The sequence below is a fragment of the Melozone crissalis genome, unplaced genomic scaffold (genome assembly GCF_028551555.1).
Source record: "Melozone crissalis strain CALT ecotype California unplaced genomic scaffold, PUWL_Pcris_2 ptg000372l_1, whole genome shotgun sequence".
Classification (NCBI taxonomy): domain Eukaryota; kingdom Metazoa; phylum Chordata; class Aves; order Passeriformes; family Passerellidae; genus Melozone; species Melozone crissalis.
The window spans coordinates 391,667-418,090 of NW_026536115.1; the positions used below are offsets into that span (position 1 = coordinate 391,667).

General features: G+C 40.1%; 1 protein-coding gene across 1 annotated transcript; it reads left to right on the forward strand.

Annotated features, from left to right (window-relative positions):
• Positions 1–24,552, forward strand: JHY (junctional cadherin complex regulator). Its single transcript, XM_054294910.1, has 8 exons — positions 1–350; positions 6,319–6,787; positions 13,765–13,875; positions 16,032–16,600; positions 17,402–17,636; positions 20,990–21,070; positions 22,952–23,074; positions 24,189–24,552. Exons 1-8 carry the CDS (start codon positions 1–3, stop codon positions 24,384–24,386), a joined length of 2,136 nt encoding a protein of 711 aa, XP_054150885.1. The 3' UTR covers positions 24,387–24,552.
• The last annotated feature ends 1,872 nt before the right edge of the window (positions 24,553–26,424 follow it).

Here is a 26,424-nt window from a genome sequence, read left to right on the forward strand (position 1 = left end):
ATGAACCCTTCCGCCATGAAATTCCTTTCCGTCTCTTCCCCGCTCCCTCACCCCCCCGGCAGCATCCAGGTGCCCCCAAAAACCCTGGTGCCCCCCGTGTTCCAGGCTGCCAGCTGGGCACGGGGCAGCAGCTCTGCCTCCAGCGCTGAGGATTCCCCGGATTCCGGCTCGGAGGGCCTGGAAAAGCAGCGGCAGCTCCAGCAGAGCGTCCTGCAGAACCGGGGGCTGCCAGGGCACGAGCGTGGGGACACCCCGGAGGGGGACAGCGCCGATGGGGACAGCCTGGAGGAGACGAGCTCTGCAGAGGAAGGAGCCGAGCGCGACGCAAGAAAAGCAAAGATTTGTGGGAGGTAAGGCGCAAAGCTTGAGCGGAGCGAAATAATTCTGGCGTTTTTAATCTGATGTTCGCAGAATCACAGAAATTCTAGGTTGGAATCACAGAATCACAGAATCACAGAAATTCAAGGCTGGAAAAGACCTATAAGATCATCAAGTCCAACCCGTGTTCTAACTATTCAACTAGATCATGGCAGCAAGTGCCACATCCAGTCTTTTTTTGAACTCCTCGAGGGATGATGACTCCACCACCTCCCTGGGTAGATGATTCCAGTATCTGACCACTCTTTCTGTAAAATACTTCCTCCTTAATTCTAACTTGCATCTCCCTTGACGCAGCTTGAGACCGTGTCCTCTTGTTCTATCTGTTGTTGCCCGGAGAAAGAGACCGACCCCCAGCTCACCACAGCCACCCTTCAGGAAGTTGTAGAGAGTGATGAGGTCACCCCTGAGTCTCCTTTTCTCCAGGCTGAACAACCCCAGCTCCCTCAGTCGTTCCTCATACGGCTTGTGCTCCAAGCCCCTCACCAGCCTCGTTGCTCTCCTCTGGACACGCTCAAGCCTCTCAACGTCCCTCCTAAAGTGAGGGGCCCAGAAGTGGATACAATACTCCAAGTGAGGCCTCACCAGTGCCGAGTACAGGGGAAGAATGACCTCCCTGCTCCTGCTGGCCACACCGTTCCTGATACTGGCCAGGAGCCATTGGCCCTCTTGGCCACCTGGGCACACTGCTGGCTCATGTTCAATCGACTGTCAACCAGCACCCCCAGGTCCCTTCCCACCTGAGCACTGTCCAGCCACACCGTCCCCAGCTTATATCGGTGCAGGGGGTTATTGTGGCCGAAGGGACCTTTGAGATTATTACAGCGACCTGAGGTGGTCGCTGGGGTGAGAGAAAGACGAGAATCTTGTTTCTTGATCAGAAGGCTGGATTTATTGATATATTATTACAGCAACCTGTGGTGGTCGCTGGGGATGAGAGAAGGACGAGAATCTTGTTTCTTGATCAGAAGGCTGGATTTATTGATATATGATATATAATACATTATTACTATACTAATAGAAATAAAGAGAGAAGTTGCAGATGCTGGTAAGCTAAGAATAGAAAGAAAAGAATCTATAACAAAGTTGTGTCCAGGGACTCTGTCCCCAGCTTGCTCTTGTGATTGGCCCTTAATTATAAACATGGGAACATGAACCAATCGCAGGTGCATCCTATTGCATTTACAGCAGCCGATAACAATTGTTTACATTCTCTTTCTGGGGGCCCTTGCTTCCCAGAAAATGCACAAATCCCAAAGAAAGGATTTCTGTGAAAAAATGTCTGCGACAATAGATGATATATAATACATTATAACTATACTTTGCGACAATATATGATATATAATACATTATAACTATACTAAATAGAATAAAGAGAGAAGTTGCAGAGCTGCTAAGCTAAGAATAGCAAGAAAAAATCTATAACAAAGTTGTGTCTAGAGACTCTGTCTTTAGCTTGCTCTTGTGATTGGCTCTTAATTATAGACATGGGAACATGAACTAATCACAGGTGCATCTTATTGCATTCTACAGCAGCTGATAACAATTGTTTACATTCTTTTCTGGGGTCTTTGCTTCTCAGAAGATGCAGAAATCTGAAAGAAAGGATTTCTATGAAAAAATGTCTGCGATTTCTATGAAAAAAGATCATCGAGTCCAACCCATGTTCTATCAGCTCAACTAGATCCTGGCACCAAGTGCCACATTCAGTCTTTTTTTAAACTCTTCGAGGGATGGTGACTCTTCTGTGGAGAGCTTGGTTCAAACATGGCTTAAAGAAAGAGGCCATGAAAATATACAGCTGATGGAAAAGTAAAAGGCAGCTGTAAGCAGCAGTTTCCCAAGCCCGTTTCTGTAAATAACTCGGTTCTCAGGCACATTTTTCTAAACAGCAGGGTTCTCAGGCAGTTTTCTCATAACAGGTAAACATTCTGTCTTTGGCTGTTTTGGGAACAGACATGGAGGTTTTGAGAACCACTTATATCAGGGTGAGAACATAAATCTTGGTTTCAATAAACAAACCACAGGCGTTGAAAACAAAAGGAGGGGTTAGTGTTTAATCTGTAAGCTACGGTGAGCTCAGATTTTGCAATATGCCTGAACTTAATTAACGCGGTTATAAAAAGTGACTGATTGAATCAATAAATCGGAGTTCGATGCTCATCAATCGGATGGTCGTCTCCCTTCACTCCAATACTCCACCACCTCCCTGGGTGGATGATTCCAGGATTTGACCCCTCTTTCTGTGAAAAATTTCCTCCTTAATTCCAGCCTGTATCTCCCTTGGCGCAGCTTGAGACTGTGTCCTCTTGTTGTTCCTCAAGGCCGCGTTGAAACATCCTTCAGAAGGCATTAACTGGGTGCATAAAATAAAGTTGAATATCCTGCCATATGCATGGAAGGTTTAACCCTGGATAAATTGGGAATAATTCTTGAGTTTGAAGGGATTACATTAAACCCCAAGTAATAACGACGCGCAGTTTCAATTTAATAGTCTACTTAAAATGAAATGACAAACAAATGAAGGCTAAATGATTAATAGCATGCTTTTATTCACCTCCTCAACAAGAAAAATGGCCAGTTATTGAATATTTTATTGTGAGTGCAAATGATGTTAATTGTACTAGAAACACGCTCTAATTTTTAGTAATTTTTTTGGACTGAATGCTGTGCTGAATGTGAGGCTCTTCATTAAATGGAAATTTGATTTTATTTTGTTTGAACTCATCCCAGTAAGCACTCCAGCGCAGTCCATTAAGCAGAGCAAATATCACAGCACATCCACATGAAACCCCCTCTCTACATCCATTACCAAGCTGGGAATTTGAAGAGGAAATGCTGCAGCTGTCGTGTGCTCACCACACTTTTGTTGAGCAGCACAGGGTCCATCCAAGCTCCCCAGGAGCAATAAAAGGTGCCCTTTTTGTCTGCCCACGATGAGGGATGAAGGAGCTCTTCACACTCATTTTGGTGACCCGGGCTGAGCCCCACGGTCGGGTTCTGTGCACACATTTCTGCACAAAGGGGCTCTTTAGCATTATCCTGTGCCATTTCAATCATTGCAATTAGCTCACATATTTCTGGACTCGCTTCAGAGCAGCCTCAGCTCGTGCTGTTTACCTGCAGATGGGAATAATGAGATTTTTCCCTGGTGGAAATCAGCTCCAGGAGACCACGGCAGCCATGCCCACCTGGAAAGCAAAGAAAAACTGATTATTTTGTTATTTGGAACCACTTGAAATATAGGCAGAGGCATGAAAGGATGAATAAATGATTTAATTTTTTTTAATATCATTAACAAGGCCACAAGGTGAGGAATCCAGCAGATTTGTGTAACAGGAGCTGAAGAATCAACCAGGTTTCAGTGGCTGTAAATGTGCCCAGGGCTGTGCTGCAGATCTAGGGAAGAAAAAAATATGTTGAAAATAAATAGAAATATAGGCAGAGGCGTGTAACTCGTTGAGAAAGGATTAATAAAAGTTTTTTTTTTTTTTAATATCATTATCAAGGCCACAGGTTGAGGAATCCAGCAGATTTCTTTAATAGGAACCAACCAGGTTTCAGTGCCTGTAAATGTGCCCAGGGCTGTGCTGCACGTCCAGAGATGGAAAAACTGTGTTAAAAATATATAGAAATATAGGCGGAGGCATGTAACTCATTGATAAAGGATGCATAAATTATTTATTTATTTATTTATTAATATCATTAACAAGGCCACAGGTTGGGGAATCCAGATTTCTGGAACAGGAGCTGAAGAATCAATCAGGTTTCAGTGGCATCCCCAGGGCTGTGCTGCAGGTCCACGGAAGAAAAATTTGTATTAAAAATATATAGAAATATAGGCAGAGACATGTAGCTCATTGAGAAAGGATGAATAAATTATTTCATTTTTTTAAAATATCATTAATAAGCCCACAGGTTGAGGAATCCAGCAGATTTCTGTCACAGGAGCTGAAGAACCAACCAGGTTTCAGTGCCTGTAAATGTCCCCAGGGCTGTGCTGCAGGTCCACAGAAGAAAAATTTGTATTAAAAATAAATAGAAATATAGGCAGAGGCGTGTAACTCGTTGAGAAAGAATTAATAAATTATTTAATTTTTTAAATATCATTAATAAGCCCACAGGTTGGGGAATCTGTAACGGGAGCTGAAGAACCAACCAGGTTTCAATGGCTGTAAATGTGCCCAGGGCTGTGCTGCAGGTCCAGGAAAGAAAAAGTTCTGTTAAAAATAAACAGAGATATAGGCAGAGGCATGAAGCTCACTAAAAATGGATGAATAAATTAATTATTATTTTTTAAATATCATTAATAAGCCCCCAGGTTGAGGAATCCAGCAGATTTCTGTCACAGGAGCTGAAGAGCCAACCAGGTTTCAGTGGCTGTAAATGTCCCCAGGGCTGTGCTGCAGGTCCAGGGAAACAAAAATTGTGTTAAAAATAAATAGAAATATAGGCAGAGGCATGTAAATCATTGAGAAAGGATGAATAAATTATTTCATTTTTTTTAATATCATTAACAAGGCCACAGGTTGAGGAATCCAGCAGATTTCTGTAACAGGAGCTGAAGAATCAGTCAAAGGCTGTAAATGTGCCCAGGGCTGTTCTGCAGGTCCAGGGAAGAAAAAATTGTGTAAAAATAAATAGAAATATAGGAAAATGCATGTAACTCATTGAGAAAGGATGAATAAATGATTTCATTTTTTAAAATATCATTAACAAGGCCACAGGTTGGGGAACCCAGCAGATTTCTGTCACAGGAGCTGAAGAATCAACCAGGTTTCAGTGCCTGTAAATGTCCCCAGGGCTGTGCTGCAGGTCCAGGGAAACAAAAATTGTGTTAAAAGCTTTTTTTTCTCCCCCATTCCTTCCACCTGCACAGCTCCTGGCAGCCTGTTTGGATGGATTTGACTCCTGCAGTTGCTTTTCCTGCCATTGGATCAGATTTTCAATCAGAAATTGGCTCAGTTGGGGATTTTTTAAAGCAGAGCATCTGGCTGTGCTTTATGACAAATGTAACTCAAAGCGGTAATTTGGCCACTTGTTAAAAAATTGCCAAAAACACAGAATCTCCATTTATGTTTTTCTACTCTTATCTAATCACTGCCTGTTTTTAATAAAAAATGATTTAAATCTTTTCTAGAAGGAGTTTTTAATCAAAACATCAGGATGTTTCACAGGAATGAGGAGAGAAAATAAGAACGCAGAGCTTGTTTGGACAGTCTCAAAAGGACACTTGAAATCTGATTTTACCAGGAATTTCGCTTTTATTTGGACAGTCTCAAAAGGACCCTTGAAATCTGATTTTACCAGGAATTTCACTTCTATTTGGACAGTCTCAAAAGGACACTTGAAATCTGATTTTACCAAGAATTTCACTTTTATTTGGACAGTCTCAAAAGGACCCTTGAAATCTGATTTTACCAGGAATTTCGCTTTTATTTGGACAGTCTCAAAAGGACACTTGAAATCTGATTTTACCAGGAATTTCACTTTTATTTGGACAGTCTCAAAAGGACACTTGAAATCTGATTTTACCAGGAATTTCACTTTTATTTCACTCAGCAGAGCCTTTGAAGAAGGAACAACACAAATTGCCTTTTGTAGACTGTCACGTTTAAGGAGACAACAGAACAATGCAATTTATCATTTTCACCTTTTAGCTGATTCTGCTAGAATTTAAAAATTTCCATGCCAAATTTAGGATAATGATTGTATCCCACTGTGATCTGAGTGTTAGAATTTATCATTCACTGATGATGGGAATTAAAAAGGGAGAGGAATTCCTGCCTAAACGTTCTATCAAAAAATCTTTGATAAAACTCTTCTGATGCTGAAATAATTCATTTAGCCACAGCAGGACATCTGTTTGCACACTGAAATAATGCAGAATTTGTACCATTTATACAGAAATAATTTGGTTTTTGGTTTTTTTTTAATTAGGAAACAACAGCCTACGGACAAATATTCCAGCCTGAGGTACAATCCTCATTGGAAGAATGCAAAAAAAGGAGATTTTTTTGAGGCAGAGAAGGCACCCCAGATTTTTGGAGGAAGCAGTGGGGACTTTTCAGTGGATTCATTTTATCTCCACTCTGATGGCTCCTCAGAGGGCAATCACCAGAGCCAGGATTCACTCCCAGAGATTGATCCTGAATTATTCACATTTTACGGAGCAAACGTGGCCGGCACCAAACCCGATGGGCCACAAACCAAAAGGGAGGAACCTGCAGATGGATTTCATTCCAAAAATCATCCTGGCCACGCTTTTCCTCCTCAGAACCAGCAGGATCCACCCCAAAGAGCAAAAAAAAACTTTGTGAAAAAGAACAAACGGACTTTGGGACAGTCAGAGAGGATCAATTCCTACCTTGAGCTGCACCATAAAAAGCAGCAAGTTCTTCAAGGGCAGGTGGGTAAATGTAGAAATTCCCTAAATTTTATACATTTAGAATTTTCAGATGAAATATATCTATAAAAGCACTGAATTTGGATGTTTTAAGCTGGCATCTTGTGGCTTTTAAAGTAATTATTAGTGACAAGAAGTTCTGACTGTGCACAGTCTGGAAGTTCTCAGTTCCTTTTCCAGCGAATTTAATAATTGAATGTATAATTTTAGAATTTTAAATTTTATAAATTTAGCATTTTTACATTTATATAAATTGATAAATATTATAAATATTATAAATACATTTATAAAAGCACTGAATCTGGATGTTTAAAGCTGTCATCTTGAGGCTTTTAAAGTAATTTTTACTGACAAGAAGTTCTGACTATGCCAAGCCTGGAAGTTCTGACTTCCTTTTTTAGAGAATTTAATAATTGAATTTATAATTTTCTAAATTTAGAATCTATACATTTAGAATTTTTCAGTTGAAATCTATCTATAAAAGCACTGAATTTAGATGTTTAAAGCTGTCAGCTTGTGGCTTTTAAAGTAATTATTAGTGACAAGAAATTCTGACCATGGACAGTCTGGAAATTCTGATTTCCTTTTTGGGAGAATTTAATAATTGAATTTATATTTTTAGAATTTTAATTTTTATAAATTTAGAATTTATACGTTTAGAATTTTCAGATGAAATCTAGCTATAAAATTGCTGAATTTGGATGTTTAAAGCTGTCATCTTGTGGCTTTTAAAGTAATTATTAGTGACAAGAAATTCTGACTGATGGACATGGTGAAAATTCTGACTCTGCACATTCTGGAAATCCTGACTCTGCACATTCTGGAAATTCTGACTTTGCACATTCTGAAGTTCTGACTTTGCACATTCTGAAGTTCTGATTTTACACATTCTGGAAGTTCTGACTGATTCAGTCTGGAAGTTCTGGCTTTGCACAGTCTCAGCCACCTTGTGGCAAGCTTCAAGAGGAAATGTAATTACACTTCCTAATGAACCATTAGAAACGAGTTCATTGCTGTTCCTTGCTACTCATTATGCATAATGGGAACTGGGGGGGGTCACTGAATGACTCCACACAGAAAATTGTCACCTTGGGGAGCTCCAGGGACATTGAGCTCCAGGTGACACCTCTGCCAAGGCCAATGAAGAGTTGACACAACATCAGAGGGAATTTTCTGCCTTCATTCCACTGGCAGGAATGATGGACAGGATTTTTTTCTCTAGTAGATCTATTAAGAGCACTTGGGGTTTTTTTTTCACTTCTAATTTGGATGATGGTAAAAATAATGAGTGTGGATGGATGCTAATTAGAGCTGTGTTGATATGATTATGTTTGCTATTCAGGGAATTCTGGAAATCTTTCCGAAGTGTTGGAGCCAGGGATCCGGACTTCGTTGTGCATTGTTTAAAAATATGGAATAGAAAAAGGAATCAGTTAAAATCAGGGTTGTGAGATAAGATTATCTTGCTGCAGTGGACAGCAGAGAGGTGACACAGCAGGCACAGGGGGTGTAGGAAAGTTTCTTCATGACCTTGACAAGTTACAGGGAAGTTGTGGAATTCCCATCCCTGAAATGTTCCAGGACAGGGCTTGGAGCAACCTGAGCTGGTGGAAAGTTTCCCTGTCCATGGGACAGGATTTGAAGTCCCTTCCCACCAAAACATTCCATAATTTGTGATTCCATGAGTGGCATCAGCACTTGCTGTCAGCCACCCCTGGATCTGCTGCGGGACAGGCAGAAGTCACTGATTAATTTACTGTTAATTAATTAATTTACTGTCCCTCCCACCCAAGCATTCCATAATTCTGTGATTCCATGAGTGGCATCAGCACCTGCTGGCAGCCACCTCTGGATCTGCTGCGGGACAGGCAGAAATTACTGATTAATTTACTGTTAATTGGCAGTTCATTTACTGATTCCTAAGCAGATATCCATGGCTCAGTCTTGTTGGAAGGGGTGCAAAAGGCCCTGAGGGGACAATGGTGGCAACTTTGGTCACCCCACCTGGAAAACTCTGTCCAAAAGTGCAAAACCACCAAGGAACGGATGAGCCACATGTCAGCAATCAAAGTGTGCTTCCTAAACTGATTTTTCTGAGCTTTGCAAGGGGTTGAGGCTGAATTGATTGATCTGCTCACTGCTGGGGTTGTGGCAATGAAATGGTGTTTGCTTTGAGGGCACAACTGAGTTAAAACACTTCCAACCTCGTGCAAGATTTACATTTACAGATTACAGATTTCCCAAAGCACACCACAAACCCGTGCTGATCTGTACATTTACTAATTCATACAGCATTTTATACAGCATTGCCTGTTCCTAAAGCAGCCCATGATGAGTTTCTTTGAGAGGAGCAGCCGTGGCCCAGCCCAGCTCAGCTGTGCTCAATCCCAGTTGCTTTCCTACCTCCAAGGCCCTCACTTCAAAGCCAGGAACATCATGTACAATTTTTTAATGGCTCTAGAAAAAGGCCCTGAGGGGAGCCTTGTGGTGATTATAAAAATTATAAACTATAAATTATAAAAACAATCTTATTCTAACCCAAGCAGGAGTCGACTTTGGTCACCGCACCTGGAAAACTCTCTCCAAAAATGCAAAGACAACAAGGATGTGAACAAACAGATGAGCCACATGTCAGCAGTGAAACTGTGCTTCCTAAACTGATCATTCTGGGGTTTGCAGGGGGTTGAAGCTGAATTGATTGATGTGCTCACTGCTGGGGTTGTGGCAATGAAATGGTGTTTGCTTTGAGGGCACAACTGAGTTAAAACAGCCTCGTTCTGCAAGATTTACATTTACAGATTACAGATTTCCCAAAGCACACCACAAACCCATGCTGATCTGTACATTTACTAACTCATACAGCATTTTATACAGCATCAAGTTCTTTTCTGATTCCTAAAGCAGTCCATGATGAGTTTTCTTTGAGAGGAGCAGCCGTGGCCCAGCCCAGCTCAGCTGTGCTCAATCCCAGTTGCTTTCCTACCTCCAAGGCCCTCACTTCAAAGCCAGGAACATCATGTACAATTTTTTAATGGCTCTAGAAAAAGGCCCTGAGGTCCTGCAGAAGTCACTGATTAATTTACTGTTAATTGGCAGTTCATTTACTGATTCCTAAGCAGATATCCATGGTCCAGTCTTGTTGGAAGGGGTGCAAAAGGCCCTGAGGGGACAATGGTGGCAACTTTGGTCACCCCACCTGGAAAACTCTGTCCAAAAGTGCAAAACCACCAAGGAACGGATGAGCCACATGTCAGCAATCAAAGTGTGCTTCCTAAACTGATTTTTCTGAGCTTTGCAAGGGGTTGAGGCTGAATTTATTGATGTGCTCACTGCTGGGGTTGTGGCAATGAAATGGTGTTTGCTTTGAGGGCACAACTGAGTTAAAACACTTCCAACCTCGTGCAAGATTTACATTTACAGATTTCCCAAAGCACACCACAAACCCGTGCTGATCTGTACATTTACTAATTCATACAGCATTTTATACAGCATTGCCTGTTCCTAAAGCAGCCCATGATGAGTTTCTTTGAGAGGAGCAGCCGTGGCCCAGCCCAGCTCAGCTGTGCTCAATCCCAGTTGCTTTCCTACCTCCAAGGCCCTCACTTCAAAGCCAGGAACATCATGTACAATTTTTTAATGGCTCTAGAAAAAGGCCCTGAGGGGAGCCTTGTGGTGATTATAAAAATTATAAACTATAAATTATAAAAACAATCTTATTCTAACCCAAGCAGGAGTCGACTTTGGTCACCGCACCTGGAAAACTCTCTCCAAAAATGCAAAGACAACAAGGATGTGAACAAACAGATGAGCCACATGTCAGCAGTGAAACTGTGCTTCCTAAACTGATCATTCTGGGGTTTGCAGGGGGTTGAAGCTGAATTGATTGATGTGCTCACTGCTGGGGTTGTGGCAATGAAATGGTGTTTGCTTTGAGGGCACAACTGAGTTAAAACAGCCTCGTTCTGCAAGATTTACATTTACAGATTACAGATTTCCCAAAGCACACCACAGACCCATGCTGATCTGTACATTTACTAATTCATACAGCATTTTATACAGCATTGCCTGTTCCTAAAGCAGCCCATGATGAGTTTCTTTGAGAGGAGCAGCCGTGGCCCAGCCCAGCTCAGCTGTGCTCAATCCCAGTTGCTTTCCTACCTCCAAGGCCCTCACTTCAAAGCCAGGAACATCATGTACAATTTTTTAATGGCTCTAGAAAAAGGCCCTGAGGTCCTGCAGAAGTCACTGATTAATTTACTGTTAATTGGCAGTTCATTTACTGATTCCTAAGCAGATATCCATGGTCCAGTCTTGTTGGAAGGGGTGCAAAAGGCCCTGAGGGGACAATGGTGGCAACTTTGGTCACCCCACCTGGAAAACTCTGTCCAAAAGTGCAAAACCACCAAGGAACGGATGAGCCACATGTCAGCAATCAAAGTGTGCTTCCTAAACTGATTTTTCTGAGCTTTGCAAGGGGTTGAGGCTGAATTTATTGATGTGCTCACTGCTGGGGTTGTGGCAATGAAATGGTGTTTGCTTTGAGGGCACAACTGAGTTAAAACACTTCCAACCTCGTGCAAGATTTACATTTACAGATTTCCCAAAGCACACCACAAACCCGTGCTGATCTGTACATTTACTAATTCATACAGCATTTTATACAGCATTGCCTGTTCCTAAAGCAGCCCATGATGAGTTTCTTTGAGAGGAGCAGCCGTGGCCCAGCCCAGCTCAGCTGTGCTCAATCCCAGTTGCTTTCCTACCTCCAAGGCCCTCACTTCAAAGCCAGGAACATCATGTACAATTTTTTAATGGCTCTAGAGCAAGGCACTCAGACTGTGTGCGCACTGAGCCTTCCCTCGGTGTAAACACCTCATCAAGATTGCCTGGGCTCCAACAATAGCAGCCAAATGCAATTGGAGCAGCTCGAGGCTTTGAAGTCCTCCCCGCAAAGGCTGGTTTGCCAGTCTGGGATAATGACATGCCATGATTGCTGCCTTTGTTGTGTCTTTTCAGTGGAGAAGCAATTATGGGCCTCAATTTAACAGAATAGGCATTACGCAGCTTATGATTCTCAAAATGCAATTTCATTTGATCATTTGCTCGATTTGATTGGTATGAATAGAATGGTTCACAAAAAAAAAAAAAAAAAAAAAGGAAAAAAAGAAGGGAAAAAAATTGCTGGCAGAGGTTGTGTCCTGCTCCTCTTTCAAAGAGATAATGTAGAAGTATGTTTTACCTGCCCAGCACTCCATCCATGCACTCAGTCACTTGGTTCCACCAAAAACATTTTATTCTGTCTGTCCTCAGCTCAGCAAAACCTCCGTGGTACTTTTTAATTTTCTTGTGAATTTTTTTCCAGGGATTTACGTTGAATTTGGAGCCGTGAGATCAACCATAAACTCAGTAATAAACCCTGTCCACCTTTTCCTTCTGCCTTAATCTCTTACCCCCAAAATGAGAGACTCAGCTTCCCACATTTTTTTTCCATTCATGATTTTCATAATATAGTAATTCATAAATATCTTTTATCTTTTGGTCATAAATATCTTCCCATTGTCGCTTCTCCTGTAGGATCACTCTGGGGTGGAGCAGAGATTCCTCTCACAGTGACACTTCCATTAAAATACCCAGCAGGATGGTTTGGGACAAAAAATAGGGACTAAAAATTGGATTTCCAGCAGTTTTGTAGATTAAAAAAAGTTTATTTCAAGAAAAAAATTTAATTATTGCTATATTTACAAGGGGAATTTACTCACCCTTGTGCAGTGATTAAAATTAAAGTTTATTTTTAAAAAAATTAATTATTGCTATATTTATAAGGGGAATTTACTCAGAAAACTTGCTCCAAATAAAATCTTGCTGTGGTTATTTGAGCTCTCCTTGTTTGTGAGCTTGTTTTGGCAGCTCTGTGTATTCCAGACTTTATTCCAGACTTTATTCCCATTATTTTCAGCCCCATTATTGTGTTTTTCCAGATTTTCCTGTGGCACCACTCTGGGATGGAGCAGAGATTCCTCTCACAGTCACACTTCCACTAAAATACCCAGCAGGATGGTTTGGGATACAAAATAGAGACTAAAATTTGGATTTCCTGCAGTTTTGTAGATTAAAAAAAGTTTATTTCAAGAAAAAAAAATCAAATATTGCTATATTTACAAGGGGAATGTACTCATCTTTATGGAGTGATTTTAAAGAGTTTATTTCAAGAAAAAATCAATTCTTGCTATATTTACAGGGGGAATTTACTCAGATTTGTGCAGCGATTAAAAAAAGTTTATATCAAGAAAAATATTAATTATTGCCATATTTACAAGGGGAATTTACTCATCTTTGTGCAGTGGTTAAAATTAAAGTTTATTTTAAAAAAGATTTAATTATTGCTATATTTACAAGGGGAATTTACTCACCTTTGTGCAGCGATTAAAAAAAGTTTATTTCAAGAAAAATACTCATTATTGCTATATAAACAAGGGGAATTTACTCAGAAAACTTGCTCCAAATAAAAACTCGCTGTGGTTGTTGGAGCTCTCCTTGTTTTGGCAGCTCTGTGAATTCCAGATTTCATTCCTGCAGCTCCCCCATTCTTTTCAGCCCCATTATTGTGTTTTTCCAGCTTTTCCTGCAATCTCTCTTGCTGGGTGTGTGATTGCCTGGCCAGGGATGGTTTTTTGCTGATTTTCTGTTATTAGGTGCATTTCCTCCATGGAAATGGAGCAGCTCAGACATTGGAGAGTTTCTGTGCTGCACAATTTTCCTTCCTTTTATTCCTCTTAAAACTACAAGGAGCCATCCCTGCCTTTAATTGGGTTTTGCTTCTTTTTTTTTTTCCTTTAACCGTTTCCTTGTCATCCATCCCATCATGGAAAATTTAATTTTAATTTTAATTTCAATAGGCCACAAATTTTTCTTATTATTTCCTCAAGATTTTAAGATTTTTCCCCTTAATTGCTGTGACCATGAACGTTCCTGGTTTTTAGGTCCCAGATCCTCCACCAGCTGTTGAAGAACCATTCCAGAATGTTCCAGCATCCCAAACTGGGAAAATGAAGCCTGAAGAGAAATGGTACCCAAAAGGACAGCAGCTCAAGGTTCCTTTTTCAGAGAATTTAATCATTGAATTTATAATTTTATAATTTCAATTTTTTTTTTAAATTTAGAATTTATACATTTAGAATTTTTCAGTTGAAGTATCTATAAAATATCTCTAAAAGCCTATCCATGATATATCTAAAAAATAGCTAAAAAATATCTAAAAAATATATAAAAAATATATAAAAAATATCTTAAAAATATCTATAATCAGTTGGAATATAGCTATAAAAGCACTGAATTTGAATGTTTACAGCTGTCATCTTGTGGCTTTTAAAGTAATTATTACTGGCAAGAAATCCTTAAATATCTATCAATAGATAAGCACTGTAATTTAATGTATGTGTGCTTTATGTACTAAATAAATTTAAAGCAAAATGCCAGGAAATTCTGAGCTCACAGGATGTATTTGGGAGATGATTTGATAATTTAAATTATCTAGATTATTATTATAAACTAGTACATGGTCCTGTTTGGTGGTTTGGGAAATTCTGAGCCAGAACTTCACCATTTCTGCCCGATTTGTCCCCTAAAATTAAGGGGGAGTGAATTAAATGCCATAAACTAGAAAATATCATGTATAATAATTTTATCATTTATATAATACAATTGTATTTGTATATTTTATAATTTTTTTATCATTTATATAATGGAAGGTTATTTATATAATTGGCATCAGGCTGTTCTACATGGCCCAGTCTGACAGTGTGTACAAAGCCATTTTTCCCCAAAATTTGGCACACAAAAATCAAGAACTGATTTGATTTTTAGATCATTTTTTCCAAGTGGTTGACAGAGAGCTCTGGGTTATCCACAGGGTTCGATCTGGGCGCTTTAGGGCACCATTTTTGCACCTCTTGCAGATAAAATCCACATTTACCACACCTGGTTTGCATCTGCAAGGACCAGAATTTGGTCTCAGACCTTTGGGGAAATGTTTGATGCAGAATTATTCATTGAGCAGCACCTGAACAACATCTCTGCTCTGTTCTGCGCTGAGGGGTCCTTTCAATTTGAATTTTTGGGCTCCTTTCAATTTGAATTTTTGGGCTCCTTTCAATTTGAATTTTTGGGTTCCTTTGAATTTGTATTTTGGGTTCCTTTAAATTTCAATTTCTGGACTATAAAGAGAGTTCCTTTAAATTTGAATTTCTGCACTATAAAGAGAGTTCCTTTAAATTTGAATTCTGGACTATAAAGAGGGTTCCTTTAAATTTGAATTTCTGGAGAATTATTCATTGAGCAGTGCCTGAATAACATCTCTGCTCTGTTCTGGACTGAGGGGTCCTTTAAATTTGAATTTTGGGTTCCTTTCAATTTGAATTTCTGCACTATAAAGAGAGTTCCTTTAAATTTCAATTTCTGGACTACAAAGAGGGTTCCTTTAAATTTGAATTTTTGGCTTCCTTTCAATTTGAATTTTTGGACTATACAGAGGGTTCCTTTAAATTTGAATTTCTGGGTTCCTTTCAATTTCAATTTTGGGTTGAATCCAAAATCCTGAGGGTGACCATGATCAGGGTCAGACCCCAGCAGCTCAGAGGGATTCTGATGCGAGTGACGGAATTTCCACCTGAATATCTCAGATGCAGCTGTTGGTGACTCGTTTCAGGAGCAGCTCAGGTTCTTGCAGGGACAAAAAGCAGAATCCAAGCAGCCTCTCAGGTTTGCATCTGCAAGGACCTGATTTTATAGTCCAGTGCTGCAGAACTTGCCTCAGGCCATCAAGGAAATGTTTGATGCAGAATTATTCATTGCGCAGCACCTGAACAACATCTCTGCTCTGTTCTGGACTGAGGGGTCCTTTAAATTTGAATTTTTGGGTTCCTTTAAATTTGAATTTCTGGACTATAAAGAGGGTTCCTTTACATTTCAATTTCTGGGTTCCTTTAAATTTGAATTTTTGGGTTAATTTTAATTTCTGGACTATAAAGAGGGTTCCTTTACATTTCAATTTCTGGGTTCCTTTAAATTTGAATTTTTGGCTTCCTTTCAATTTGAATTTCTGGACTATAAAGAGGGTTCCTTTCAATTTGAATTTTGGGTTGAACCCACCATGATCAGGGTCAGATCCCAGCAGCTCAGAGGGATTCTGATGCGAGTGACGGAATTTCCACCTGAATGTCTCAGATGCAGCTGTTGGTGACTATTTCAGGAGCAGCCCCGGCCCCTGCAGAGGCACCGAGCAGAGCCCAGGCCCCCTCTGGGTGGCAGAGCCTTCCCCAGGAGCGCTGGCCGGGATCCCCCGGGAGCAGCAGGAGCCGCCAATGCCCGGGCGCAGAGGCAGCAGCAGCCCCCGGGACCCCAGGCTGTGCCCCCTGCCCTGGGGCGGGACCCCAGCCCGGCCCTCGCCCCAAATTCTTCTCTTGGCCCAGCAGAAAAACCCCAAAGCGGCTTAAACAACGCCCCAAATCCAATCCTTGCCACGCCTGGCTGTTTCCTCCCGATATTCCAGAATTTTTACCCACCAGAGGTTTTAAATCCTGAATATCCCGGCCAGGAGGACAAGAAACACCAGCAGGACTCTGCAGCTGGAATTCCACAGCTGGAATTCCCAACCAATCCCATCCCTGGGCAGGATTTTTCCTGGAATAGCAGCAGCAGTGACCAGGCTCATCCGGAACTGGAGAATATTCCAGCTGATTTTAATGCCATTTTTCAAGAAAAAGTGAAGGACCAAGCAGCGCTTCCAGATTTCCAAAATCACATTCATGAGGATTGCAGGTATCAGAAGAGTTTGTGGTAAGGATTTAAATGGTAAAATAATATTGTCATAACCCTGTGATGCCCAGAAAATAAACAAAAAAATGTTAAAACTTTATTTTATAAAACTTAAAAAAAAACTTTTTAAAACTTTTCCACTCTAAAACTTCCTTCCTTCCTTGTTTATATTTTGTTTAAACTCCGAAGGATAAACTTATTTTGCTACCAACCTGCCATTATAATTTATTACTAATTGAAGATTCATTATAGATACTGATTTTTAAATATGGCTTTGGAAAAGGACAGCTCTGTCCTCCAGGAATGGAAATTTCCACAATTAAAATTTCCTTGTAGGAGGCTGGGTGGGAAAGTTTAAAATACAGATAGGAAAGGGAATTTTGCATAAATTTAGAGTTTGTAGGAAAATTGGCTTTGCCGGGTGGATATTCAGGATCAGTTCTGTCCCTAAAAGAGAGAGTAGGAAAATTCTCAATTATATAGAATTTCACTGTCTTGATTTTAAAAAAATGAAGGTTTTATTTCACATAAACAAATAATTCTATCAATATTCAGCAGGCCTGATCCAAAGCTTTTCATTTGCTTTAATCGCCTTTGCACCAGGCTGAAATTTCCCTATTTTTGGGGTTTTTTCCATTTATTTCCACACACTTGGGTGCAAGCAAAATCATTTATTGTGAAATCCTCACCTTCCCATCTCCCTGCTCCCTCACTCCATGTCCAGGTTGTTTGCTGTGTGTAAATTCAGATTTTTGCTCTTTCCCCCTCATTTTTTAAGGCCTTTTTATCATGTTTTGCTCACAGCTCACCGACATCTGCTTGCAGAATCTCCCATTTCGTAGAAAAGAAGGAAAAGCCACGATTTTCTGATTTTGAAGATGCTTTTGCTGGCACGTGGCTGTGGGGTTTGTTCCCGCCTGCCCTGCCCCGGGGAGACTCAGGAAAAGCTGAAGGAAACCCAAGGAAAATGAGAAGGAGCAGCTCAGAGGGGTCTCTCCTACAAAGGGAAAAGCAAAACCAGCCCAAAATCAGCAAAAAGGTGAGGAAGTAAATGTGGGTTGGGTGAAATTTCTATTTCCACTCTAACATTTCTTCTTAATAATCCAAAGTTTAAAAAAAATACAAATAGGGACTGAGAAATGTTGTAAAACGAACAGCAGAGCATTAAAAATCATGGAACAAAGGGAGAAATAGACACTGAAATCATTTTAGAGCAAAGGGATCAGAGAATCCACTGAAATTTTAGTTCATTTTTTTCACTGAAATAGTTTTAGAGCAAAGAGATCCACCTGGATCAGAGTTCAGTGAGATTATTTTATTTGAAAAAAGCAAGTTCATTTGGTTCAGTGAAATCATTTTAGAGCAAGGGGATCCACCTGGATCAGAGAATTCACTGAAATTTTATTTCCTTTGGTTCACTGAAATCATTTTATTTCATTTGGTTCTCTGAAATCATTTTTGAGCAAGGGGATCTGCCTGGAGCAGAGAGTTCACTGAAATTTTAGTTCTTTTGGTTCACTGAAATAATTTTAGTTCATTTGGCCCACTGAAGTCATTTTAGAGCAAAGGGATCCACCTGGATCAGAGTTCACTGAAATTATTTCATTTTAAAAAAGCAGGTTCATTTGGTTCACTGAAATCATTTTAGAACAAAGGGATCAGAGAATTCACTGAAATAATTTTAGTTCATTTAGTTCACTGAAATCATTTTAGAGCAAAGGGATCAGAGAATTCACTGAAATTTTATTCATTTTTTTTCACTGAAATCATTTTAGAGCAAGGGGATCCACCTGGATCAGAGAGTTCAGTGAGATTATTTTATTTGAACAAAGCAAGTTCATTTTATTCACTGAAATCATTTTAGAGCAAAGGGATCCACCTGGAGCAGAGAGTTCACTGAAATTTTAGTTCTTTTGGTTCACTGAAATCATTTTAGTTCAATTGGTTCACTGAAATAATTTTAGAGCAAAGAGATCAGAGGGTTCACTGAAATTTTAGTTCATTTGGTTCATTGAAATCATTTTAGAGCAAAGGGATCCACCTGGATCAGAGAATTCACTGAAATCATTTTAGTTCAATTGATTCACTGAAATAATTTTAGAGCAAAGGTATCTGAGAGTTCACTGAAATTTTAGTTCATTTTTTTCACTGAAACCATTTTAGAGCAAGGGGATCCACCTGGATCAGAGAGTTCAGTGAGATTATTTTATTTGAACAAAGCAAGTTCATTTTATTCACTGAAATCATTTTAGAGCAAAGGGATCCACCTGGATCAGAGAATTCACTGAAATTTTAGTTCTTTTGGTTCACTGAAATCATTTTGGCTCTTTTGGTTCACTGAAATAATTTTAGTTCATTTTTTTCACTGAAATCCTTTTAGAGCAAAGGGATCCACCTGCAGCAGAGAGTTCACTGAAATTTTAGTTCATTTGGTTCACTGAAACCATTTTAGAGCAAAAGGATCCACCTGGATCAGAGAATTCACTGAAATCATTTTAGTTCAATTGATTCACTGAAATAATTTTAGAGCAAAGGTATCTGAGAGTTCACTGAAATTTTAGTTCATTTTTTTCACTGAAACCATTTTAGAGCAAAGGGATCCACCTGGATCAGAGAATTCACTGAAATTTTAGTTCTTTTGGTTCACTGAAATCATTTTGGCTCTTTTGGTTCACTGAAATAATTTTAGTTCATTTTTTTCACTGAAATCCTTTTAGAGCAAAGGGATCCACCTGGATCATAGAATTCACTGAAATTTTAATTCATTTGGTTCACTGAAATAATTTTGGAGCAAAGGGATCCACCTGCAGCAGAGAGTTCACTGAAATTTTAGTTCTTTTGGCTCACTGAAATCGTTTTAGTTCATTTTTTTCACTGAAATCATTTTAGAGCGAAGGGATCAGTGTGGCTGAGTGCAGGGACGCACAGAGCAGTGTTTGTCCCGTCGTTTATCACAGATAAAATGATTCTCATCGGACAGGGTCGGGCAGTTTGTGAGCAATAGATTATTTCTGCTTTTGAGCAGGCAGCCTCAGATCTGAGCCGTCCATTATCCTGCTCACGCTCCTTTCTTGTCCTGCTCAAATCTCCTGCTTTCCAAGGGATTCCAACCCAAATCTGGAGGATTTGTAAAGCCAACAGCACAAACCTCATCCCTGATGCTCCTCATTAAAATCTGAATTTCTGTCTCCTCTGCAAGCCCGCTCCATCCTGGTGTCACCATTAGGCTGCCCATGACAAATTAAATGTTTGAGGAGTTTTCTCCAGCTCTCAGGGCAGACAGACTAAGCTGGAATTATGATTTCCTGCACTCTGGGTGTTGCTGCCTGAGTGCCCCTAAGAAGAATTAGGATTATGGTGGGAGCTGGAGGGCAGAGCTCCTTCTCTCCCCTTTGTTTCTTGTCCCTGCTTGCAGCAGATTTCTCACGCTCCGCATGTGGGGAATGCACAGAGGATCACTCTGGTTCTGCTCCCAGGAAAATCCGGTTTTTCCTCATAAACAAATGCACTCATTGCAGCAAGAGGGGAACCCTGATTTTGTGGGACACAGAGAAATTAAATCCTCACTGTACCCCAAATTAAAAATTAGCGAGTTATAGCAGGTGAGAGCAGGGGTTGCTGACACAAAGAAACCTCAAATAGGAAATTCAGTGCATAAAATCAAATTTTCTGCAGTTGAGTTTAACTTGAACTTGTGCTTTGTAGAAATGCCCATTTTATTTCCATTGCTGTTCCTGCATTACTCTGTGGTGGAAATCACCACAGAGCTGATCATAATGAGCTTCACTGACAAGTGTTTACACATAATTCCCTTCTAAAAATGTGGTCTTGAAAGAGAATAAAAATATTATGGGGGCATTGGAGTCTTTGTGTGATGTCCAAAATACTGGATGGCATCAGCCACCACTCCTGCACTTGTAAAGCCTTTGCTGTGCAGCAGAAATGGATTTTTCAGCTCTCTGTGGCAACTTTCCAGTGCAGATTTCAGAACAAGGAAAGGTTTTTCTCACCAACATCATTTGTCTGATTTTTGCCACCAAAGTCAGTAATTTTATCTGCTTCTCTCACAAAAAATTTCTTTGGAGTCTCATTCTAACCACAGTCAAATGAGTGGCTTTAAGCCGTTTCACAATAAAGGTAATTTTTGATTGAGAAAATATCACTTTGTGATTGGGAAAATTGGCAATTTCCCACTTAGATCCAAAGGAAATTCTGTTGTCATTTGACTTTTGCCATAACTCAGTCCTGTTGGTCACTTATTTAAAATGAGACATGCCAGGGGTGGGGCTGAGATTGCAAATTAAACCCTGAGGTTTCCACTATAAAAATTCCTTGAATTATTCCCTCTGTAAAATCATATCAAGGAAAATCTGTTTGCTGTTTGGTTTTCAGCTGGGCAGCTCCAAATTCTACTTCAATCAGAGTATGAAGCTTGGAGGCCTTGGACCTGACTATGAAACAATCAAAGAGAAAGTGAGTAAACCAAAAGTGGATTTGGGCAGGGAAATCATAATTTACAATTATCTGGGACTTTATATCCCTGGCTTGAGAGAAATATCCTCGGAATAAGTGAATCAACCAAAAGGGGATTTAGGCAGGGCAAAGAAATCATAATTTACAATTATCTGGGACTTTATACCCTTGGTTTGAGAGAGATATCATTGGAAAAAGTGAGTAAACCAAAACTGGATTTAGGCAGGGCAAAGAAATCATAATTCACAATTATCTGGGACTTTATACCCTTGGTTTGAGAGAGATATCATTGGAAAAAGTGAGTAAACCAAAACTGGATTTAGGCAGGGAAAAGTGGCAGAGAAATCATAATTTATGATATGATATCATATTTATTACATGATATTTATGATATCATATTTATGATATGATGAGTCTGGGACTTTATATCCTTGGCTTGGGAGAGATATCCTTGGAGAAAGTGAGTAAACCAAAACTGGATTTAGGCAGGGGAGAGAAATCATAATTTAGGATTATCTGGGACTTTATATCCTTGGTTTGAGAGAAATATCCTCGGAATAAGTGAATCAACCAAAAGGGGATTTAGGCAGGGCAAAGAAATCATAATTTATGATTATCTGGGACTTTATATCCTTGGTTTGAGAGAAATATCCTTGGAGAAAGTGAGTAAACCAAAACTGGATTTAGGCAGGGAAAACTGGCAGAGAAATCATAATTTATGATATGATATCATATTTATTATATGATATTTATGATATCATATTTATGATATGATGAGTCTGGGACTTTATATCCTTGGCTTGGGAGAGATATCCTTGGAGAAAGTGAGTAAACCAAAAGGGGATTTAGGCAGGGCAGAGAAATCATCAATTATGATTATCTGGGACTTTATATCCTTGGCTTGGGAGAAATATCCTTGGAAAAAGTGAATCAACCAAAAGGGGATTTAGGCAGGGAAATCATAATTTATGATTATCAGGGACTTTATATCCTTGGCTTGAGAGAGATATCCTTGGAGAAAGTGAGTAAACCAAAACTGGATTTAGGCAGGGAAAAGTGGCAGAGAAATCATAATTTATGATATGATATCATATTTATTACATTATATTTATGATATCATATTTATGATATGATGAGTCTGGGACTTTATATCCTTGGCTTGGGAGAGATATCCTTGGAGAAAGTGAGTAAACCAAAACTGGATTTGGACAGGGGAGAGAAATCATAATTTAGGATTATCTGGGACTTTATATCCTTGGCTTGAAATAGTGAGAAAGTGAGTAAACCAAAACTGGATTTAGACAGGGGAGAGTGGCAGAGAAATCATAATTTACAATTATCTGTGACTTTATATCTTTGTCTAGCTGGAGATCTACAGGAAAATTCAACTAAAAGCAAAGACAGCTGTCCTGGGGATAATTTTAACCCTCTCATTTTTAAAATCCAGAAATAGGAATCAATCAGGGCTAATTGCACATCAGGAAATGACCCACTCAAGTGGCTGAGTTGTCATTGCCAGTGTAAAGATCCACCAAACGTTCCAAGTGGAAATCAAAGTTGTGTAAAAACAAAACTATCTGGCTGCACTCTGGTGAAATGGAGACAGATTGTTCAGGACAGAATGAAGATGGAGCTGTCACATTTCTGCTCAGCTCTATCCTATATTCAGTCCAGGGAAAAGCTCTTAAAAGGGAAAAGCAACTAAATAAAAAAAAGCTGTGCCATTTACCAGGGCTTCCTGTTGTGTGCTGAGGAGGGATCAATGGCAAAGGCAGGTTGGACAGCAGCAGAGGTGGAAATGGAATATTGGTGGGAAAAGGTTTTCATTGATGGATCTCCCCAGCCAGTGAATTCCAGGCCCTTTTTTCTGCTTTTTCTCAGAAAGAAAAGATGAAGCTGCAGAAGGAATATTCCAGGCAAATTAAGGAATATAACATGAGGAATATCACTGTGGTTCAGAGGCTGCCTGCAAAGCCCCAGGTGCCCTCAGTGTCCAGGCAGAAGGTGAGAGCTGAGTCCTGAGGGTGACAAGGAAACACTGCAGGACAAAGCTGGGAACTCAATAATATCAAAATTCCTCAGTTCCTTGCATTTATTCCCAAAAATAAACCGCTATTTATTGTTTGGGTGGCCAAAAGGGCTTTGCCTGCAAAGGCCCAGGTGGATTCAGTGTCCAAGCAGAAGGTGAGAGCTGAGTCCCCTCCAGGGTGTTCCTGAGGGGGACAAGTGAGCACTGCCAGCTCCAGGACAAAGCTGTGAACACAATAATATCAGAATTTCTTGGTTCCTTGCAGTTATTCCCAAAAATAAACCACTAAGAGACAAAACTTTATTGTTTGGGTGGCCAAAAGGGGTTTGCCTGCAAAGCCCCAGGTGTCTTCAGGCAGAAGGTGAGAGCTGAGTCCTTTCCAGGATGCTCCTGAGGGGGACAAGTGACTGCAGGCTCCAGAACAAAGCTCTGAACTCAATAATATCAGAATTCCTCAGTTCCTTGCAGTTATTCCCAAAATTAAACCACTAAGACACAAAACTTCATTGTTTGGGTGGCAAAAAAGGGGTTTGGATTCTTTTAGGGGCTTCACCAGGACCAGGAGATAATGCACTGGGGACATGAGGTGTTCCCAAATCCCTGCAGCACACAGGCACCAAAACCCACCCCAGATTAAACCAGGGCTCTGCCAGCTCCAGCATTTCTGTAAAACTCTTTCCATTCCCTCTCCAATTCCATGTCCCAGGCATCATTTTGCTTTTTAATTTGGATTATAAAGTGCATTATGCAGGAGAACCTGAGCTTGTCCTGTTGACCTGCAGAGCTCCCTGCCTGAGGGCAAGACCCTAATGAGACTGGGAAAAAATGTTTATAAATGTAATAAATTCATGTTGCTCTTTATTTTTTACAATAAAAACACTTCCTCAGTGTCTAAGGCGGCTTCTAATGGTGGCAGGAAGCAAATCTTGGGCTGGGTTGTGTTGCAGTCACCACTGAAGAATCTGGGATTGAATTCTGTCAGAAACAAGCTCAGGAATTCAGAGATATCTTACTCATCTTCTAAATGTTTTTAGGAAATCTTGGCCAGGTTTTCTCCTGCTCATTTCCCCCAGTTTTTCCTGCTTTCAGGCTCTGGAATACGCCAAGAAGATCCCAAGGCCGAAGATTTTGATAGCGAAGCAATCGGAGCAGGAGGGGAAGGAGGTTCTGGCCCAGGCTCCAGCTGGACCCAGGTTCCCCAAAATCCCATCTCTGGAATCCCTGTGGAGCAGGCACGAGAAGGAGAAGGAGGCCGTGGCTGCTTTTGAAGCCCTTCACATCTTGTAGGTATTTGGGGAATCTCAGGGATCGAGGCAAAAATGCCTGAATTGTTTTTATTTTCACCTGTGACCATCACATCTTCATTTCCCTGTCCGCTGAAATTTAACTGGTTTAATTTTAATTATTTTTAAGTGTTAGAGTTGGTTTTAATTGTTCTACTTTGTACCTGTTTTGTTAATAAATTGACCTTTTGCATTTATAGCATTGTAAATACAGCGCTCAGTTCTTTTATTAGAAAATGTTTTATTAGAAATTTAGTCCTCTGTTCTTTTTCTTTGAAATAAATGATCTGAAAATTGCATCTTTTAGACCAATCAGCTCTTGGTTGTCACAGCTGGATCATTTTTAAACATATAAGCAGGAAAATGTATCTACAAAACATTAAAAATAAACTTCCGTTTGATCTGATGACCTTAACACCAGCAATATTTCTTTTTCTGAAGTGCAGAAGAGACTTTTGGCCAGAAATAAAAGCAAAAATAATTCATTGCTGCTAAAAAAGAGAACAAAAATATACTCCAAACACAGCAGGGTGTAATAACACAATGCTAATTATTTAATTGTTACTCTGTTGTCTCTTAGTGAAGAGTTTCTACAATAAAAACAAAATTTTGAAGCTTCATTTGGGACAAGAAAATTCCAAACAAGCCCTGGCTGAGCATGCAGACAATCTGGGATTAGCCAGGAGCAGTTGGAGCATATATTGGGTAACTGAGGATAATTGAGAGCTGCATGTTTGAGAGGAAACAGCTTTTAACAGATTAGGGCTGTAAAAATAACAACAAACAGATGGGTTTCTTAGGGCGCTGCCATTTCTTTAACTTAGCAAATTATGAATTAAGTCACCATATGAAATGTGATTAGAGCACACAGCGAGGGAATTCGGGCTAAAACCTCCTGAAAAGAGGCTGGATAAAGGAAAAAAAAAAAAACAAACACCTTGTGATGGTGTGGAATTGCTTTATCCTATTTATTTGGTCTCTTTTTTATGGGGGCTCCCAATTTAATTTGGGGAAAAGTGATTCCAATTCTGCCCTTCCTCATGGCCTTGTTTAAACCCTCCTGATGAGCAGGAACTTGGACTCACAGCTGGAATTTCAGGACATTTTTGGGAACATTGAGACAAACCCCAATCACTTTGTAATGATGTGGAATTGCTTTATCCCATTTATTTGGTCTTTTTTTAATGGTGGCTGCCAATTTAATCTGGGGAAAAGAAATTCCAATTCTGCCCTTCCTCATGGAGAAGGGACCTAGTCTTGCTTCCAACCCTCCTGATGAATCAGCCTCTTGGACTCACAGCTGGAAGTTCAGGACATTTTGGAGAATATTGAGACAAACCCAACCACCTTTTGATGATGTAAAATTGCTTTATCCCATTTATTTGATCTCTTTTTAATGGGAGATCCCAATTTAATATGGGGAAAATTGATTCCAATTCTGCCCATCCTCACGGCCTTACTTCAAACCCTCCTGATGAGCAGGAATTTGTGGAATCAGCCCCTTGGACCCACAGGTGGACGTTCAGGACCTATTTTTAGGAATATTGAGACAAACCCAACTACTTTGTGATGATGTGGAATTGCTTTATCCCATTTATTTGGTCTTTTTTTAATGGGGCCTCACAATTTAATTTGGAGAAAAGTGATCCCCACCCTGCCCTTCCTCACAGAGAAGGGACCTGGCCTTGCTTCAAACCCTCCTGTGAATCAGCCCCTTGGACTCACAGCTGGAATTTCAGGACATTTTTAGGAATATTGAGACAAACCCAACCACCTTGTGATGATGTGGAATTGCTTTATCCCATTTATTGGGTGTCTGTTTTATGGGGGCTCCCAATTTAATATGAAGAAAAATCATTCCAATTCTGCCCTTCCTCATGGCCTTGTTTAAAGCCTCCTGATGAACAGGAATTTGTTGAACCAGCCCCTTGGACTCACAGCTGGAAGTTCACATTTTTAGGAATATTGAGACAACCACCTTGTGATTATGTGGAATTGCTTTATCCCATTTATTTGGTTTCTTTTTAATGGGAGCTCCCAAT